We start from the raw sequence: 18,383 nt of genomic DNA, 5'->3' as shown, positions 1-18,383 counted from the left end.
TTTAAACTTCTCTCTGCTCTCAGCAGTTAAACTTTCGTGATCTGCAGACATGCTGACATTTTAGCTCTGAAACCTTCATTCAGGCTGTTTTTATTTTTTATGACATCTGCTTCCTTTAAATTTCACACACACACACACACACACACACACACACAGCCTGCAGAGGTATGCTGGGTCACATGAGTGGGCCGGCTTGACCTACTTTTGTCCAATGAGAGGCTGCTGTGTCCCGCTCTCCTCCCCTCCTCCCCGCCCCTCTGCGGCCCGGTCACATGGAACCTGGCGTGCTTCAGACAGAGAAAAACAAACGCAGCCCGAGGAGGAGACAAGAGGAGGGAGGGAGGAAGGAAACGAGGAAGCAGACAGAGTTTAAAACATTAAAAATGTCAGATGAAACGTTTCGGCGAGAGAAACGTCTCCAGGCTCAAACCTGCAAACATGTAATGAGCTTCAGTGATATATGTGACTGTGGGGTGTCTGGAGAATAAGGGTCGCTCAGGGCTCGGCACTGATTGGTTCAGGTTTGAAGAACATGGCTGCTCCACTCAGACCTGCAGACCCCTCACACAGGTCCCTGCTCCAATCAGGCTCCAGCTTCACAGGCCAGACGGAAACCCTGAACACCCCTCTGTCATTTTATTCATGCAGCTTTAGTGCAGCTTCATGTCTGTCTGTGGATGGTTAGGCATGGGTGGAAGGAAGGAAGGAAGTGAGAAAGGAAGAGTGGAGGGAAGGAAGGAAAAGCTACACTTCAAAGGAGATGAAAAAAGGTGAGATGAGCAAAAGAGGACAGTCGTGGCCCACGTAGTGACATACAGAAAAAGTAAGAATGAAGTTCTTCCTCCCCACTGTCGCCAACTGGTGCCCATCTGGAATCAGTGTTGTGGTTTCTCTCTGACCACCATGAACAGCATCAGAAAGTGATTTCTCATGTCCTGGACTTTGGAGCCTCGTGAGGCCTGATCTGATGTGAAGCTCGTCTTACATGCAGCCATATGTGACGGTGGACAGAAACAAACAACAAACCTCTCTCAGCCTTGCTCTCATTAAAAGCTCCTTAGCAACAGCGGTTGCTAAAGCACAGGGATGTTGTGATGACCTTTGTGAGAGGAAAGTAGGCCAGCAGCGAGACACTCCTGCTTCTTAGCGGTGACTGGGCCAAACGCCGTTCTGACTTATCCCGTTAACACGCACGCTGCACCTGTGAGCGCCTCGCTAACACACCTGCTGAGGACACCTCCAGGCTGCATATTAAAGCTGCACTGATCAACACTAACACCTCCATAACGATGTGTTGGAGCCCCCACGGACTGATCTATGAAAACTGGACAAAGCTTAGTGTCTTGACCCTGTGCACTCTCTGGTGTCCAGTAGGGGGCGACTCCTCTGAGTCTGATTGTACAGAAGTGAGAGCAGTTGTGATTTTAGACGACTGCATTAGCGTGTGTGCGCACAACCACATCAATAAATTGGTATTTAATGTTAAACAACAGCCTTCAGCTCTGTTACTCACAGCAGCCATGTTATTGATCACATGATGTCATTAAAGATGTTCAGGTGAAGCTAGCGCTGCAGCCACCATCCACCTCAATCAGGCCACGCCCCCAATAATGCAATCTTCACGTCTTCATACAGTAAACATGTTTATTTCTGCTGTAAAATTTTAACATGGGAGCGTTTGGGGACTGACCCCTGCTGGATGTCAGAGGAACTGCAGGTTCGATGGTGGTTCAGGTACTGATTTTGTCTCCAGGATTTCCAGGAGCTGCCAATTGCGATCGCCTTGTTTTGTTCCCACATTAGCTACGCTGCAGCGTACGTGTGCACGCGCAGGTCTGCTCTTTGCTTTTGTCCCAACAGTTTACAACTAAATCTGCAGGACGTTACACAACCTGCAAAGCCTCTTTTCCTTCACTCAACCTGGATGCTGAGAGGTCACAGATTGCATCAACCTCTCAGTCAGGCATGGATTAGAAAGCCGGGCCCAAACAGATCAGTTTGATTGGCCTGCTTAATAACATCGGTGATGATGAGTCTTACAAGGTACCAGCAGGTCAGCGCTCCATTCAGGCCAGCTTTGGTTATGTAAAGCAGAATTTCAGCCGTGCAGCAGGATTATATGAGCGTGCTGTTGTTTACAGAGAACTATTAAAACTGAGCCACAAACAAGGCCTGCAGTGGAGGCGAGCTCCGGCCTCAGAGGGAGGATTCACACAGTGAACACATGGCTGAAGCAATTTTCGGAGTGTAGTTTAAGAAAGCTGAGACAAAGGCAGAAGAGGAAGAGACATATGTGATGGAGCAGAGACAGAAAACTTTGATGGGAGGAAGCAGGAAGTAGACGAGACCGTAAAACTGCCAGAGTCCAGAAACGAGTCTGAGTCCGAGCAGCAGAGCCGTCGAGCGTCAGGCTGTGTTTAGCTGCTGTTATGTGCATGTTTCACATTATTACTGTTTGCAGCAGCAGCACACATCCAGAGCTGCGCTGAGCTGGAATCGATGCTCGGAGCTCAAGGCAGGAAGATTATTGGCTCGGCCCTCGCACGCACTATAAATACTGCCATTCAGCTCACAGGGTGGCACATTCGTGCACTCCAGGGGCGACGAACACGCATCCATACGCTGCACACGACCTGCCCAATCACGTCTTCACTTTGATTAAACTCATGATTTTGCAGACGAATCAAAGCAGAGAGTCTGGCGTGAAATGGAAAGACTGTGCGCGAGTATCGATCCTCAGCGATGACATAACGCTCCGCAGTCCAATAATAAAGCAGCATGTGGGACGGCACAGCGGTGAAATCATTTCATTCATGCTTTCTGACTGTCTCACATCCCTCCACACGAACATGACCAGTCTTCACTTTCACAGGAACTTACAGTAAATCTGTTTTTATCTGTTTCTCTTAAACGTTTACCTTCCAGGTTTTTCTTGGTCATTTTTCTTCAGTTTTTGTTGTCGTCCCGTCTCTTGGTTACCTTAAATTAAAATTTAAACAAAATGTCAACAAACATGTGTGTTTTAATTCACTATAACCTGAAGTCATGAAGAGAAAGAACGTACAATTCAATAAGATTTCAACAATGTTTATTGTTTATTTTTCACAGTGACCTGGAGGTCAGGCCATAATAACAGAATCATATTAAAATCATCTTCTTTTATATTAGGAACAACTGTCTGCAGATAAAGGTGTAGTTTAACTACATGCAGATGAAAACACCGTCAGCTGTGAGCCCTCTGCTCGCCTCACAGACGAATCTGAGGAAACGACCGGATTGGCTAAAAGAAGTCATGTGGGATGACTTACAACGCACACATGTACAGATTAACATCAAGTATGAGCAAACCTGAGCAAAACAAAAATCTAGAAAAACAACCTAGTTATAGCTCTGAGTCCGTATAGAGCGGTGCCCAGGCCCAGATCTGGACCGCGGTCCACCTATTGGTAACCCCGACCTGACTAGTGGTTATTTTAGACCAGGGGTGTCCAACTCCAGGCCTCGAGGGCCGGTGTCCTGCAGGTTTTAGATGACCTCCTCAACATGTCTTGAAGTTCTCCAGAGGCCTGGTAACGAACTAATCATGTGATTCAGGTGTGTTGACCCAGGGTGAGATCTAAAACCTGGAGGACACCGGCCCTCGAGGCCTGGAGATCCCCACGACTAATCTGGACACTTAGCAAATGCTCCATAGTAGCAGCTGGGCTGTCGTTATCTCATGACCAAAGGAAAGACAGCAGCCGCGATCCTATTTGTCAGGCAGAAAAGTTCATTTAAATCACTTTTATATTCCAAACTGATAACGTAGCCTAGCTAAGCTAGATGGTCGCCGTTGCTATCAGAGTGAAACAAATGACTTCATATAAACTTTTTGATGATGTCAGACAGCAGAGATCCGCCCTCAAGGCGTCATCGCATTACTTCGGTCACAATGATACATGAGACCCGCTTTGGCTTTCAGCATGAAATCATAAAGTTGTGCTTCTACAGTTCTGAATAAAAAAACTACTGGTTTGATGTATGGAGTCGCTGCTGCTGTTTACGTCGTGCAGAGCCTTCTTCTGTCCTTCTGTTCTCTGTCAGATCGACCGTTTTGATCCTCTCACGTTCCCTTTTGATCCGTCGTGTGAGCAGCTGCAGCCAGAAAAAACACTTCCTCTTAGTTTGAAGAAGTTTGTGGCAGTAAACTTCACGGTGACCCCGAAGAATAATTCAGAGGCAGGAATGTGGACCTTCTGAGAATGGGCTCTCAGCAGCCACTGACAAAACCTTCCTGTTGCTGGGAATAAAAGCGTATCGAGCGCTCGGCGAGGCTCTCCACGATGAGAGAAAAGGCTGGAAACTAAGCAGAGACAAAGAAAGGAGGCAGAGGAGCGCTGCAGCAATTTAAAACATAATGAAGGAGAGTCGAGACGGGCTGAAGTGGTCAAGAAAGAACTGCGCTCACGCTGAATAGAAATTACATTCCCAGAATCCTCAGACCTTCATAATCTTCGGTTTTATTGCATGAAGATGTTTCGGGACAGAATGACGTGACCTTTACAGAAACTAAAGTGCTTTCAGTTCAGAGAACGTTTTACACGGCAGTAAAACAAACAGAGCTACCTGCAGACGCGACTCAGGGCGTGAAACTTTAACTTAAATGTTTTTGTGTTCATGTCAGAGACTATAAAGTTTTCTAATGCAGGTCTGTGGGACAAATACTTCTGAGTCACCAGCGCAAAAACCCTGTAACATTAATGAAATGCAGAGCTTTTATCTCGTTAGCCTGTTTGCTAATACGTGTCTTAAATGAGACACAGGTGTTTTATAGTTTATAGTGTTCAAAGTTTACTGACTGGACTTTCCTGAGCAGCCTGAGCTGAACTCACTCTGACCTCGTTATTACAGATTTTATCTTTATTATGAAAATCCACGACAGGAACAGGAAGTATGTAACAGGAAGTGAGCAGAGGAGGAGGTTGACTTTCAGGAAGTGGTGATGCTTAAGTCATGAGGCAGCGCTGACTGTAGCGTGGCTAACATCAGGTGCCACAGATGCACCGAAATTTAAACTGAAGCTCCGCCCAAAACGTAAAGCCGGCGTTTTTGCACATTAAAGCTAACGGCTAGTTGTTACTCCTGCTGCACGAGTAACACACGCGAAACAAACATCTTATTTGTTATGTGTCTTTATTTATGAGTTCTTTCTAATGAAATATGCCAATGCAGCTTAAAACAGCAAAGAACGCCCTCTGATGGATAAACCGTGCATCGTCAGTGCTAACATGAAGCGTGTCTCTTCTTCACTTTCTTGCAGTTTAAATGTTGACACGAGCTCGCCGACGAGCCCGCTGGGGTCTTGTTAGTAACTCTGAAATGATTTTTGCTCGCAGACATACATTTACACTTTGAATTGCTAACAGCTATAAATGTATATAAATATAAGTGTCACATGCAATGTTCCCTCTAATGTTTCATGTGTCTGAGCGAACACACAAACTCCCTGAGCGTCCCTTGGACCACTGTGAGCGACATCAGACGTGTGCACTGTGGTCACGCCAGCATCTAATCCATCCAAGTTACATGGTTTATTAAAATAATCAAATTACAGCATTTACATTTATGTTAGACTACTTTTAATTAACTGCTTTAGCCCACTTACAATGAAAATTTAAAAAAAAAATCCTGTTCATGACCTGTGTAGGATGTTAACACTATTGGAAGTAAAAATAACTTGAACTCCAATTTTGAAAACACAACTTTCTTTTCTTTTTTAAAATAAACAAATAAATAAATAAATAACTAAATAAATAAATAAAACTCTTACTTGTATTATGAGTCTGTGGTCTAGGAGAGAGTCCTGTAACTCTGTCTGCCAAATACAGTATATAATGACCAATGTTGGGCAATTAATTATATAGTTACTACTTCAAAAAAGTTACTGAGTTTTGCAAACAACAAAGTTTTTTGCAGCTGTTTACCTAAAAATGCAGCCAAAGCAGTTTTTTAAATAAACATTTCAAACTATTTACAGAACAATCAGCTGTTCTGCATCAAATCTGATGCCACACAAATTATTTGTGCCACTCCAAAAAATAATTTCTGTCCACTATGAGATAAAGGAGAACAACAGCCTGATACCTGCAGGCCTGACAACAGGAGATGTATCACTGCTGTAACACCTGTAACATTCAGCAGCCGCCTCATTGTTCTGACACACACAACAAAACTATTGACTACACTACACACTAACTACACACTAACGACACACTAACGACACAAGATTTGCGCTAAACGTCTCAAATCTCTCACATCTCAGAACACCGCCGTCACTCCTAAAACTTCCCCCCGTTTCAACAACTAAATGCCATGTTTTGATTGGTCGACATGGTACATTTTTCCACCAATGGGAAAGGGTGGGGGGTTTTGGTTTTGCTCACAGGCTTTCGAGCGTTTTCCTTATAAAACGCCGTTTTTACCGTTTCTTCCTGCAGTAAATATAAACAACGATAGTATTCAGGAAGAAAACCAAACATTGCAGATATTTTTATCATAACTCTGGTTTTACGTGGCCGATCAACACAATTTAAAAACTGGTATAAAGTCCACACTTTTTCTGTCAATTGTTCCGTCTGTCCTGCTCACATCTCCAATGGTTGGACACGTTGTCATTAATGTGGCTTCACTCCACATCAGCCACGCCGCTTTGCTAGCTAAAATAACGGTGTCGGCACATATTTACTTTAATTTCAATTCAGGCTAGATTTTTTTCTGTGTGCGCAACACAGATTTTATCTGCGCAGAGAGCGTGCCAACAGTGCGCAACGCACGTGCGCAGCTTAGAGGGAACATTGGTCACATGACTGCAGTAATAATGGAGGAGGGGACGGATGGAGGCTCTGCTCCTACATCTTCGTCTCTGTGGTCGGGTTCTGTCTCTGCTCCGCTGCCTCTCCATCACGCTCTTCCTCCACCTCTAAGGTCTCCTGAGGCGGAGGCGGAGGCGTCAGCTCTGGGGCGCCGCTGCTCAACCCGGGAGGGCTCCACGAGGTCGTCTGGGTCACGTGACTGTAGAAACAGAGGAAAAGCAGCTTGTTCAGCGATATCGATCACCTGAAACTGACTCCTCCTACAGGAGCTGTTTTATGAAGTGAAAACTACGAAGTGTCTTCTGGGAGCAAAATGAGATTTAAAGTTTGATTAATGTGAACTTACTGTTTCACTGCGAGCTCTGCAGGTACGCCATAACTCCTCTGAAACCTTACAGTGGATTCAACACTGTAACTCAAAAAAATATCTACAGTGAAGTATTTGTAGGTAAATATAATTATATTGTAATTTCCATTTAATTCCATGATCCGTATTATAAATTGTAACCGTTCAGTGTCAGTATCATCTTTGTGCTCCGCTCTGATGTTCAGATCATTACAGACTGTACTCTGTAATTATCCCATAAATCCAGATTTGGACAGCTGAATTTTCAGGGACCGTGGGGAATCTTTATCCACCGCCTCTTCTCGTTCTGTTAATCCCATCTGAAAGAGGCTTACAGCAGATCCATCATTATCATCCAGCGTTATAGCCCTGGATATAGTTTTGGACAAAATGTAATATTTGAATATTTTAACTTGTAATTAGGAGCCCAACAATAAAATCCCTGTATGAGGTTATTCAGCCCATGAAGGTGTGAAAACACTCTCACTTGATGTAGTATTTCACTCCGTCTGCAGTGTAAGCTTCCTCCGAGCCGTAGGGAAGACCTGCAGGGAAAATGAAATCTTATTTAGAGCTCGTCATGTTTAATGTGGTTTGTTCTTCCTGGATGTGGCTGGGATCGTGTGTAGTTCCACTTTATTCAGACGTAACGAGGCCAGCAGCTTACCAAGCACACAAATATCCAGTTTCTATTCAGCCTGAGAAGCTCCGCTGTTCCATAAACCCCGTCACCCTGAGACTCCACACTGATCTCTGCTCTCACCATATGGACAAGGAGACAATAAGTCGCTTCACCTCGTTTCAGAGAACAAAACAGGGCAAAGTTTCAAATGCTGCCCAGAGGACAACAGAGCAGAAACTGACACCAAACATCTCGATCAGAGAGTGGAGGGTCTGTGGTGATTCAGGTGTCACTGATGTGTTTGAGCGGCTTTACAACATTCCCCTGTCCTCCTTCTGTCCATACCCAGCTATCCGTCCTCAATACTTTTTCAATTCAATTTTATTTATATAGCGCCAAATCACAACAACAGTCGCCTCAAGGTGCTTTATATTGTACAGTAGATCCTACAATAATACATACAGAGAGAAACCCAACAATCATATGACCCCCTATGAGCAAGCACTTTGGCGACAGTGGGAAGGAAAAACTCCCTTTTAACAGGAAGAAACCTCTGGCAGAACCAGGCTCAGGGAGGGGCGGGGCCATCTGCTGTGATTGGTTGGGGTGAGAGAAGGAAGACAGGATAAAGACATGCTGTGGAAGAGAGACAGAGATTAATAACAGATATGATTCAGTGCAGAGAGGTCTGTTAACACATAGTGAGTGAAGAAGAAACACCCAGTGCATCATGGGAATCCCCGGCAGCCTACGTCTATTGCAGCATAACTAAGGGAGGATTCAGGGTCACCTGGTCCAGCCCTAACTATATGCTTTAGCAAAAAGGAAAGTTTGAAGTCTAATCTTGAAAGTAGAGATAGTGTCTGTCTCCTGAATCCAAACTGGAAGCTGGTTCCACAGAAGAGGGGCCTGAAAACTGAAGGCTCTGCCTCCCATTCTACTTTTAAATACTCTAGGAACAACAAGTAGGCCTGCAGAGCGAGAGCGAAGTGCTCTAATAGGGTGATATGGTACTACAAGGTCATTAAGATAAGATGGGGCCTGATTATTTAAGACCTTGTATGTGAGGAGCAGGATTTTGAATTCAATTCTGGATTTAACAGGAAGCCAATGAAGGTAAGCCAAAACAGGAGAAATATGCTCTCTCTTTCTAGTCCCTGTCAGGACTCTTGCTGCAGCATTTGGGATCAAGCATTTTGGCGCCACGTCTCTCTTTTCCAATATTTGCTAAATTTACAATATTCTGTTTAGCCAGCTGGAGGATAAAGTGACTGTAATCGTACCTTTGCAGATATATTATTTCTCCATCTACCTTCTCATCCTCACTAATGTGCACAAGCGCTGGTTATTGATTCAGCAGTAACCTCTGAAGAAATCAATGACAGCAATGTAGAAATGCCAAAAGCTGCAGTTCCTCTAACGTACACTGGAGGCTCCAAACATGAGTCAGTCCTCAGAGACGGACGTAACACCCGTGATGTCACCCGCTGGTTCCTGCAGTCTGTTCTGAGATGAACATCATCGTCACATTGGTTCCTAAAACTCTGATGTGGCCAGGAGGATCTTTCTCATTGGTTAATTACTTACCAATTACAACTTTTCACCGCTTCACTGCAGCTGGGCGGTGTTTAAGTTCATCACTTCCATTCAAACTACGACCGGAGCAGCATGCTAGCAATCAACGCAATCACATGGAAGTTGTTGCCAATCAGTTGAGGAATACTGGGGAATATCAGTGGTTCCCAGGGGCTCGCTGATCAATCTGTAGACCTGGAAGACTTTAGCAATAATTTTCCCACCAACTGCCATCAACCTCCAGCAACCTCTCGCAATCAGCCAGGAAATACAGATTTTTCTCCCATGTCCGGAGGTCACCAGACGGTTGCAGACGGGTCTCTAGACCTGTGTGACTGAGGCTTTACTCACTCGATCTTACAGGATTGTCACACATCCAAAACTGCAGATATGTTAACATCACGTACGCCTCAAGAGGACCAGAAATCTTTTTGCAACCACAGCTATCGCCATCTGGTGGCCTTCAGATAGAAGACAATTTTCCTCCTTTCAGAACAACAGTAACTGCAGCTGGATAGTAAAAGATGCTTCACACACTGCAGCTAGCAGGCAGTGCTAGCCCCTGTCCACATCACCATGTGCAAACAGGCTACAGTTTTGTAAAAAGGCCCAAACTCTAACCCTACCCACCATCGATTAGTCCCATGTGTGCGATGTCTGTGTAAACGAGTGTGGCGTCTCGTCCGTAAGACGCTGTTACCTCAGGCATGGACCAGTGCTACTACAACTACTACAGAACGCACTGAAAGATGACATTAGCAGGAAAATCCTCCCAACCCCAGAGGACGAGCTTGAAAACGCTGCTGGGGAAACATTTGTCTTACAGCCTGCGGTCACCACAAACGTCGGGCTGCAGCATCCCATAATAAACAGAATGTCCGTGTTATTGTTTCATATAAAACAAATGCACATTTTGGCACGTGGTCTCACAGACATGAATTAGACGACACAGATGTCGTCACTGGATGTAATAAAACGTTCCCACAGAGCCGTGTCAGCCTGTTTCTGCCTCTGTGCTTCCTCTGCAGGCCGTCACATAATCACAGTAATCTGCATGCGTGTGCACGGAGACGACTCAGCGCTGGAACAGATACACCTGACCTGTGGGTTTCACCCCGGCGGCCTGAGCGCTGCAGGGAGGCCCGGCGGCTCGAGCAGCTCCTGGAAACAAACGCTCTGCAGTCGCAGTTACATGTTTTTCTGCTCGACCTTCACGTGACCTCAGTAAAAACACGCAGACAGGAAGTGAGAGCGCATGACGGCTACAGGAGGAGATAATCATGTTTTTATCATGCAGCCGAGTGTGTGTGTCTGTGTATGTATGTGTGTGTGTGTGTGTGTGTGCAGCTGACTCAGAGTGTGTGCATCCATGTGGGTTGTGGTGGGAACTCGGTGCAATCATGAAGTTCATCAAACAGCTAAATCCTTACGTTTAGAAATAAAAACTAAAAAGCTTTTAAAAAGCTGGGAGCGTGCTCCTGACTCGTCCACTGAAAACAGAATTCCCGTCTGAAGCATTTTGGGATGGATGGTGGATCTGCTCCCACATCTTCGTCTCTGCGCTCGGGTTCTGTCTCTGCTCCGCTGCTGCTCCATCACGCTCTTCCTCCGCCCATTTGAAGCATTGAGGGTTCCTGGAGCTGGTTCAAGAACCCGGTTTGGAAAGTCTCATGGAATCAAAGTCCCGCTGAACTCTGAGACAAAGTCAACATGCAAAGTCTGACCACTTTGCATGTTTCACACCAATCAGCTCCAGCCTGTATGAATGTTAAAAAAAGAGGAGGAGCTACGGAAGCTACCCGACCCCATGACGACAACGTCTGATACAAAAGAACATTTTGGTCCCCGTTTACACACTTACACATCCCGAGCTTTCACACACTTCCTGCAATAATAACAAAGTCTTGTCTTCAAACTCCCCGAACGCCTCAGGGCCTCACCTCAAACTGGAGCACGGAGCTAACAGCTCGGTTTCTGCTTCAAACCAAAGGCATGGGGAGCATCATTGCTCGGGGTCACCACATCAGCTGGTGCTCCCTGCAGTCCTGAGTGACGTGCGCTGCAGCTCAAAGAGCCTCACGGCCCTGCTGATGAAGTCTCAACAGGAAATAAAGCAGTTACAGATGTTTCTCTATCAGTGCCGCCTGATCAGACACATTCATGAGACGCTGTGAGAGCGTGAGAGGGCCTCATGTACCAAGTTCTGGCTCCATTCGAGAGGCTCACGCTGCAGATTCTGACTTACAGGAAACATCTGAACTGTGGGGCCAGCCTCTCTGCTCAAGCATTGGGTTTTAGATCACCTGGAGGTCCAGGACCAATCACAGTGGAGTGAGCACAAGGTAACGTCACAGGGCAGGAGACCTCAAAGCTGCACTAACCGATCTCAGGAGCTCCAGCTGTGGTCCAGCTGCTGGTGCCTCTTTAAAACATGAAGGTGAGATGAACCGAGAACTTAAACGTTAGTGTGGAAGCTGTTTTGGCCTCGTGTTTCGTGAACTTTGGGAGACTTGAAGATCGAGGATACAATGGTTAAAAGACGTTAAACAGTTAAATTGTTGGTGTTTGTTAATTTCATTGTATTTAAAAGGCCCGAAAAGAGAATATAAACCACAGGAAGACCTGCAGAAACCCTGGACGAGAAAATGATCAGGTCGATGATGACTGCTGAGGTTTTTGCCATCACTCATTTCACACTCCGTGGGAACGGTTCCCTTTCATTTTATTCATTTTTAATGTCCACAGCAGAGTTCAGCAGGTTCATTCAGACCAAGCTGGGTCCATCCAGTCTTTAACGATAATCCCGAGGTTTAAAGCTCCAGAGCATCGCCTTCTGAGCGCACGATGGATCTCTAACGCTGCGAGTCTGAAGCTTCGGACAGATCCGTTTCAAACACTTCGATGTCTTCTGCAGCTCACCAATCACATGGGCCGGAGATGAAGATGACCAGCTTCCCTGCAGATCTTTCCCGCTCCAGTTCAGGAATAACTTCTATAAAACGCTTCTTGTGCACCTTCATGGCCTATTGTGTGTTCAGAGCCACGATCTGGGATTTATTGAATATCCTGTATTCTCCTGATCCCACCTGTGTGAGCACCTGTGAGGATGACCTCACGCAGACAGGAAGCTGAGGCGGTGCAGGCCGAGACTTGGTCAGACACACAGAGGAACTTCACACAGATGCATTTTGGGAGGCGAGCTGAATGAACACGAGTGTAAGCCATAGGAGGCATGTTGTCATGGTAACAGTGTCCAAGTCGTCACAAACGAGGAATGAATGAAGCGGACGAGCCTGCTGATTGTTTCTCAGGCAGGGAGCGTGGGTGTGTGTGTGTGTGTGTGTGTGTGTGTGTCTGTGTGTGTGTGTGTGTGTGCGTCTGTGTGCCAGGTTTAGACAGCTTTGTGAGGACAGAAATGTGGTACCCTACTACACTTATAGGGACCAAATCCAGGTTCCAACAAGTCTGAAGACATGTTTGAGACTCACAATGTGATTTTAGTGTCAGGGTTACAGTTGGGTTATAGTTAGGTTTAGGGGGAATGTTAGCGTAAGCGGCTAGGGAAAGCATTATGTCCCCACAAAGATATGAAAATGAGTGAGTGAGTGTGTGAGTGTGTGTGTGTGTGAGGTCTGATCCTGAAGGTCTGCGGTGGTCAGATTCTCTGGAGCGATAAAACTGAACGAGAGGCAGTGTTATGATTTTAAAGCCGAGCAGGTTTCCAGGCAACCAGCGGTGTGATGAACAAGAGCTACAGGTGAGCGTGATGAAGCTCCGGATCAGACTGACCTACTTTCTCTGCTTATTATCTCTAACAGGACGTCTGTGTCCCGAGCCGTGGCTGTTAATTATGTAACGACGCCCACGCACTGATGGAGGGAAATTAGGTGACTGTGTCACAAACCTGCTGAATGCAAACCAAAGAGCTTTCTGCAGCAAATATACAGAGCCCAAAGAAGGACTCCATCAGATATATGAATCTCAGTGAAAGTTCCAGTTAACAGCTGCCACCGCCTCTGAGACGAGCGCAAAGTAAAAATAACATTTTTTTCAGCAGCTTCACATTTAAAAAATATGATAATTTCTGTGAATTGACACAAAATATTTATTTTTATTAATTTTGCTTGACTTTTTACTGGTTTTAATGTAATTATAGATGCTTATCTATTGAACTTGCAGTTAAAGAGCCAAAATATTCTGATTTTCAAGGTTCTAAGGAAATAGGAGAGTATAAATGAAGATGAGTTTGTCAGTGCTGGTTTATGTGATGTCAGAGTTTAGGTTAATTTAGTGAGATGGTCGTTTTCCTTCTTCTTCCTGAAAGCAAAGAGGCTGCAAAGTTGCTGTAGCTGTTTGTGCTTCTCCTGCTGCGCCCACTTTCCACCAATCAGCTGTTGACCTGCACAGACAGCAGCACTGCCGCCGTCGTGCTCGTAGTTTGTTTCACAGATTCCTGCGCTCTGCGTAGCCAACGACCAACACAAACACAGAGCAGTAACTAAAAAACGCTCAAAGACACCAAAACAAATGTTCAGTTGACTTCAAGGCTCCACAGCATGTCTTTATCCTGTCTTCCTTCTCTCAGCCCAACCAATCACAGCAGATGGCCCGGCCCCTCCCTGAGCCTGGTTCTGTCAGAGGTTTCTTCCTGTTAAAAGGGAGTTTTTCCTTCCCACTGTCGCCAAAGTGCTTGCTCATAGGGGGTCATATGATTGTTGGGTTTTTCTGTGTATGTATTATTGTAGGGTCTACCTTACAATGTAAAGCACCTTGAGGTGACTGTTGTTGTGATTTGGTGTATAAATAAAACTGAATTGAACTAAAGGTCTGAACAAAAAAACTGAAACCTCCAAATGCAGAGCCACAGATCTCACAGCAAACTGAAGCCTCGTCCTGTTTCTGAAGTGCTTCTTAAATGGACTCAAAGACAGAACTGACTCTCACTGTGATGGGCTCATTAAGTATGGATGGTCCCCAGTGGCCCCGCCCCGGTCTGTTAGGGCCAGGAAACCAATCAGAGTCCAACCTGCTTTGTTGTGGCTGCTGGAGGAAATAAAGAGCTTGGGATAGGAGTTTAATTGTTCCATGGCTCTGTGTATTTGCTGGAAATGGTATGCTCACCTTGCTTTTGCCTGAATTACCAGAATTTAATCTTCCTACTGAGCTGCGTCCTGGCTCTGTGTATTTGCTGGGATTAAGAACTATACAACTAAATATCGGCTTGTGTATTTTCTGGAAATAGCTCAGCGCTTCTCCTGAACTGTTAGTGTTTGTTTGGACAGCTACAGAGCTGTGAAGGTTCTCAGTCATCCAGGTCATCGTAGTCTAAGGAGCTTGGAAAGAAAAGTGTCTGGACTCTGCTTCTTGGATGAGAGGTGAAACTTCTTCAAGCAACTTAAAGAAGTCCAGATGCTTTTCTTTCTAAGCTCCTTAGCTGTGTGAATCTCACAGCTCTGTAGCCACACACTCCACCCACTGCAGTTTCTCACCTCGGTGTTTTTCCTGAATACCTTTCATTCTCCTCGGCACCACAGCATACCTGATGGCTTCTCTTTCCTTCTCCGCGAGTATCACCTGTAAACACCTGTGGGAACTACATCCTTGTTCCAGTGACAAACACTTCCTGGTGGTGCATTCAAGGATGCTTGGAGAGTTGCCTGACAGACTGTGTTCTGGGTTTGTTTCCTCCAAATAGATTCAGTGAATCAAAGCCCTCGGGTCATTAGAGTCTCTTAGTCTTTGATTTTCATGTATTTGTGATCATTTTGAGTCTCCTCTGGTCTTTCTGTCCCTCTGTGGTTTACTGCATCAGCGTGGTGGCCGGCCTGAGTGAAGAAGATTTGCATCCACGATGAAGAAGAATTAAAATATTGTTGGAAATATTTGAGATAAATGAAGCACAAAATATTCAACAACAGTTCGGTCGGTTTCACAAATTTTAATGTGGGATTTTTTTAAATTTTTTTTTTACATCTTTTACTTTTAAACTAAAACTTCTGACAGTCTTTACGTCTCAGACACTTTCACATCAAAAATAACCCTTTTTAAAAATCTCAGTCGCAGCTCAGCTGTTCAGAGAAAAGTCACGACCGTACGTTTGAGAGCGGCTGATCCTTTTTCCCAGAGAACGCCGCGGGATCTGCAGCTTGTTCCGAAAACACAAACAGCAAAACCTCCAAACACCATCAAAGCCTGAAGGCCTCTTTAATCCAAGAGTTCCCGTTTTAACGCGGCCTTCGTCCTTCCTGACGTGGCGTTCGCGTGCGGGGCAGTGTGCAGGTTTCTCCTCATGTACTGTTCGATGATGCTTTGCTGGCTAATCTACTGCACAAACACGAGCGTTCAGCCACTCAGACACTAAACACTGAGCAATGAGACAGAAACTACAGTTATCTAAGCTGTATGAGCTCGCTCGTGGCGGAGCGGCAGCTACTGTACATGGCAACCTTATGATACTGTAATGTGTACGTTTATATTGTTTATACTGTTTGTTAAATGAAGATATTTATTGATACAGAGACAGAGGCAGGGCAGGAGTCAAAGGACTACATGAATGTTTTATCCACCTGCCAGGTTAATCGTGAGTTTTGGCGCCATTATAACAGGAAATGATGGAAAGATAAGACTCAGAGGATTTAACGCAAAAAGAAATAACGTCCAACTGACCAATAATAAAGCAGCTGTGTGTCTGTATGTCGCCTGGCTCCTCCTTAATGGATGGACCAATCTGAACTTTGCATCATCATCATCATCATCGTACAGTGATTATTAACATCTATATGTTTGAAAAACATTTATTCTAAATTTTAATTCTGTGGATTTTCGTATTCGTCCACCTGAAAATGTGATGTCACGTTGAACATGCGTCACCTGCACGATAATTATCGCTCACGGTTTGTTTATGTGTTAAAATACTGTGAAGAATCAGAAAAAGCGCCGCAGAGCCGACCTTTAAATGTTGGTTTTTGAAATTCTGGGCTTTTATTTGGATGTTCCTCAGTGCTAATTAGCTGCTAATGCTAACACTGAGGGCTGAAAATGGTTAAAAACATCAAGTTAATTAGCATTTTGACAAAGAAAAGTAATGATATTTAAATAAAGTTGATTCTATTAAGAATATGAACAATATGAAAACTTTCTCTTCAGCTAATTAACAACATTTGTTTGTGAATGTTGAGCTGTGGGTTTCGGTGCCGTTTCTCTCGTCGATGGGCCAAACTTGAAAACATTCATGTAGTCGCTCAGCTTCACAGACGCCTTCATCGAGTGAGTTAACCTGCAGCAAACTCTCTCCTGTTGTGTTTCCAGGTGAAACACCTGACCCGTCCCGCAGTGAATGCAGGTTAAAACGCTGGAATAAAGCCGCTGTTCTGTGTGCAGACGCTTTCATGCAGACTTCTGACATGGCGAGTCCTTCAGCAGGAGCTGAGGAGGTGTCGGGGAGAGAGCGGTGGGGATCACGGCTGGCTGCTGAAGTCCGGCCGACGTCTCGCCGACTTTGTTCTCCTACAGTCGGGCCGTCTAGAAGGTCAGCACTGAAATGGGGAGGACAGTCGCTCACAGCGGCGGGTGGACGGGATCGGTTTGTTTCGGCTTCATGCGGGGCGGCACACATAGACAGGAAGAGCGGGAGGAGGAGGACATGCAGACCGGCGTGCGTGGAGCTGAGATCACTTACAGTCAACCTCCAGGATAGCTCTGACAGTCCGAGTGAGCTCCTGCGCTTCCTGGGCGAGTGTGGCCGCCGTCCACGGGCTTTTCTTGTAGCGGGGAGCGAGGCCTTGAGTTGACGCCCCGACTTTGACGTCTCCGGAGCTGCAAACAGAGACAAAGACGAATCAGAGGTGAGGTAACACAGTGATAACTAACTCGGTCTGAGTGGACCTTTGTGGAGGTCGTAGAGCAGAGTCGCAGAAGTCCTTTAATAACAAAATCTCTTTTTCTGCCAAGACAGAAAAGCCCACAGAGTGTCCCAAAGCAGACAACGAACCATGATTCATTCTTTCACAGGTGAGGGTCGGCAGGTCCTCCTCGCTGAGAGGACTGTGTGTTGTTTCAGGCTTCGAATACTCGATTAGTTGAGTTGAGGGTGAAATGATTGGTTGTGTGATTGGCTGATCGGAGACCCGGCATGGACCAAAACACAAAGCAGCTGCTACCTTCTTCTTTTTCTCTGGCTAATTTCAGATTTTGCAGATTCTGATTTTCTAAACCAAACTCAGTTTTACTTCACTGCAAAATGTTTTGATTGTAAAAGAAAAGATTAAACTTCACAAACTGCAAGTTGTTTTCTCCCTGAGATTGCTGATAATGAAGAGCTCTGCTGCTGGAAACAGGTAGAAATCATGAACTCGAGCGGCTGTACACACCTTTACCTGACAGATCTGACCAAACAAAAGAAGCTGCAATGGACTTTATATAAAACAAATTTCAGGTATTTTCATTATTTTCTGGCACATTTAGGATTTCAGCAGATAGCAGGACATCCATCCGTGTTTTCCCTCCCAACTGCTCATACCGAGGCTGCTAGCTTGTAGCTGGCTCTCAGCTCTACTTTAGCATTAGCGACTTTACCTTCGTTAACTTCTTTTGAATGTCTATGTCAGCTGTGTGAGGGTGATTTAAGCGCCTCATCGGGTTTGTTGTTATGAATGTTTTCATGGCGTTTCCTCCCGTTTAGCGGATGTCAGTGAGGAGCTTCCACGCTAACAGCATGTTAGCGTGTGGTTGTTAGTGTGTGCATGTGACTTTTTACCTGCACTGCCGTGTGTGTGCTTGTAATTAGACGTACGTGAGGCTGACCGAGCGGTGACCAATCAGGACCGATTCTGGTCCCAGTCGGTTGCTTCAAACCCTGCAGACGCCGCGTGGACCAAACCTTCAGGTCACTTCCTGCCGTTTCACAGCACTCTACTGTCTTCCCCGCCAGTATGAACCTGCTCCGCCTTCCTCAGGGACATTTTTCTTTCTGTCTGTATTGTGGCGCTGA

At 45.5% G+C, this 18,383-nt stretch overlaps 2 protein-coding genes across 4 annotated transcripts in view; both read right to left on the bottom strand.

The window, feature by feature from the left end:
• Positions 1-6,842: 6,842 nt before the first annotated feature.
• On the bottom strand, positions 6,843-14,956 carry LOC112847700 (transcriptional coactivator yorkie). 2 transcript variants are annotated; one of them, XM_025909913.1, is made up of 4 exons: positions 14,884-14,956; positions 7,685-7,742; positions 7,471-7,566; positions 6,843-7,050 (listed from the first exon to the last, which is right to left on the bottom strand). In XM_025909913.1, exons 1-4 carry the CDS (start codon positions 14,909-14,911, stop codon positions 6,888-6,890), a joined length of 345 nt encoding a protein of 114 aa, XP_025765698.1. In that variant the 5' UTR covers positions 14,912-14,956; the 3' UTR covers positions 6,843-6,887. The 2 variants fall into 2 exon arrangements, with proteins under 2 accessions (XP_025765698.1, XP_025765699.1); XM_025909914.1 differs by lacking the exon at positions 7,471-7,566.
• A 387-nt stretch (positions 14,957-15,343) lies between these two features.
• stxbp4 (syntaxin binding protein 4) overlaps positions 15,344-18,383 on the bottom strand; it is a 47,554-nt gene continuing 44,514 nt past the window's right edge. For both annotated transcript variants that reach the window (XM_025909902.1, XM_013273974.3), the window contains exons 20-21: positions 17,073-17,209; positions 15,344-16,929 (exon numbers count right to left, since the gene is read on the bottom strand). In XM_025909902.1, the coding sequence (XP_025765687.1) occupies positions 16,916-16,929; positions 17,073-17,209 (151 nt within the window). In that variant the 3' untranslated portion in view covers positions 15,344-16,915. The remainder of the gene's footprint in view (positions 16,930-17,072; positions 17,210-18,383) is intronic.

Source organism: Oreochromis niloticus, linkage group LG8 (genome assembly GCF_001858045.2).
Source record: "Oreochromis niloticus isolate F11D_XX linkage group LG8, O_niloticus_UMD_NMBU, whole genome shotgun sequence".
Taxonomy (NCBI): Eukaryota; Metazoa; Chordata; class Actinopteri; order Cichliformes; family Cichlidae; genus Oreochromis; species Oreochromis niloticus.
This window is presented reverse-complemented; position numbering and strand designations above follow the sequence as displayed.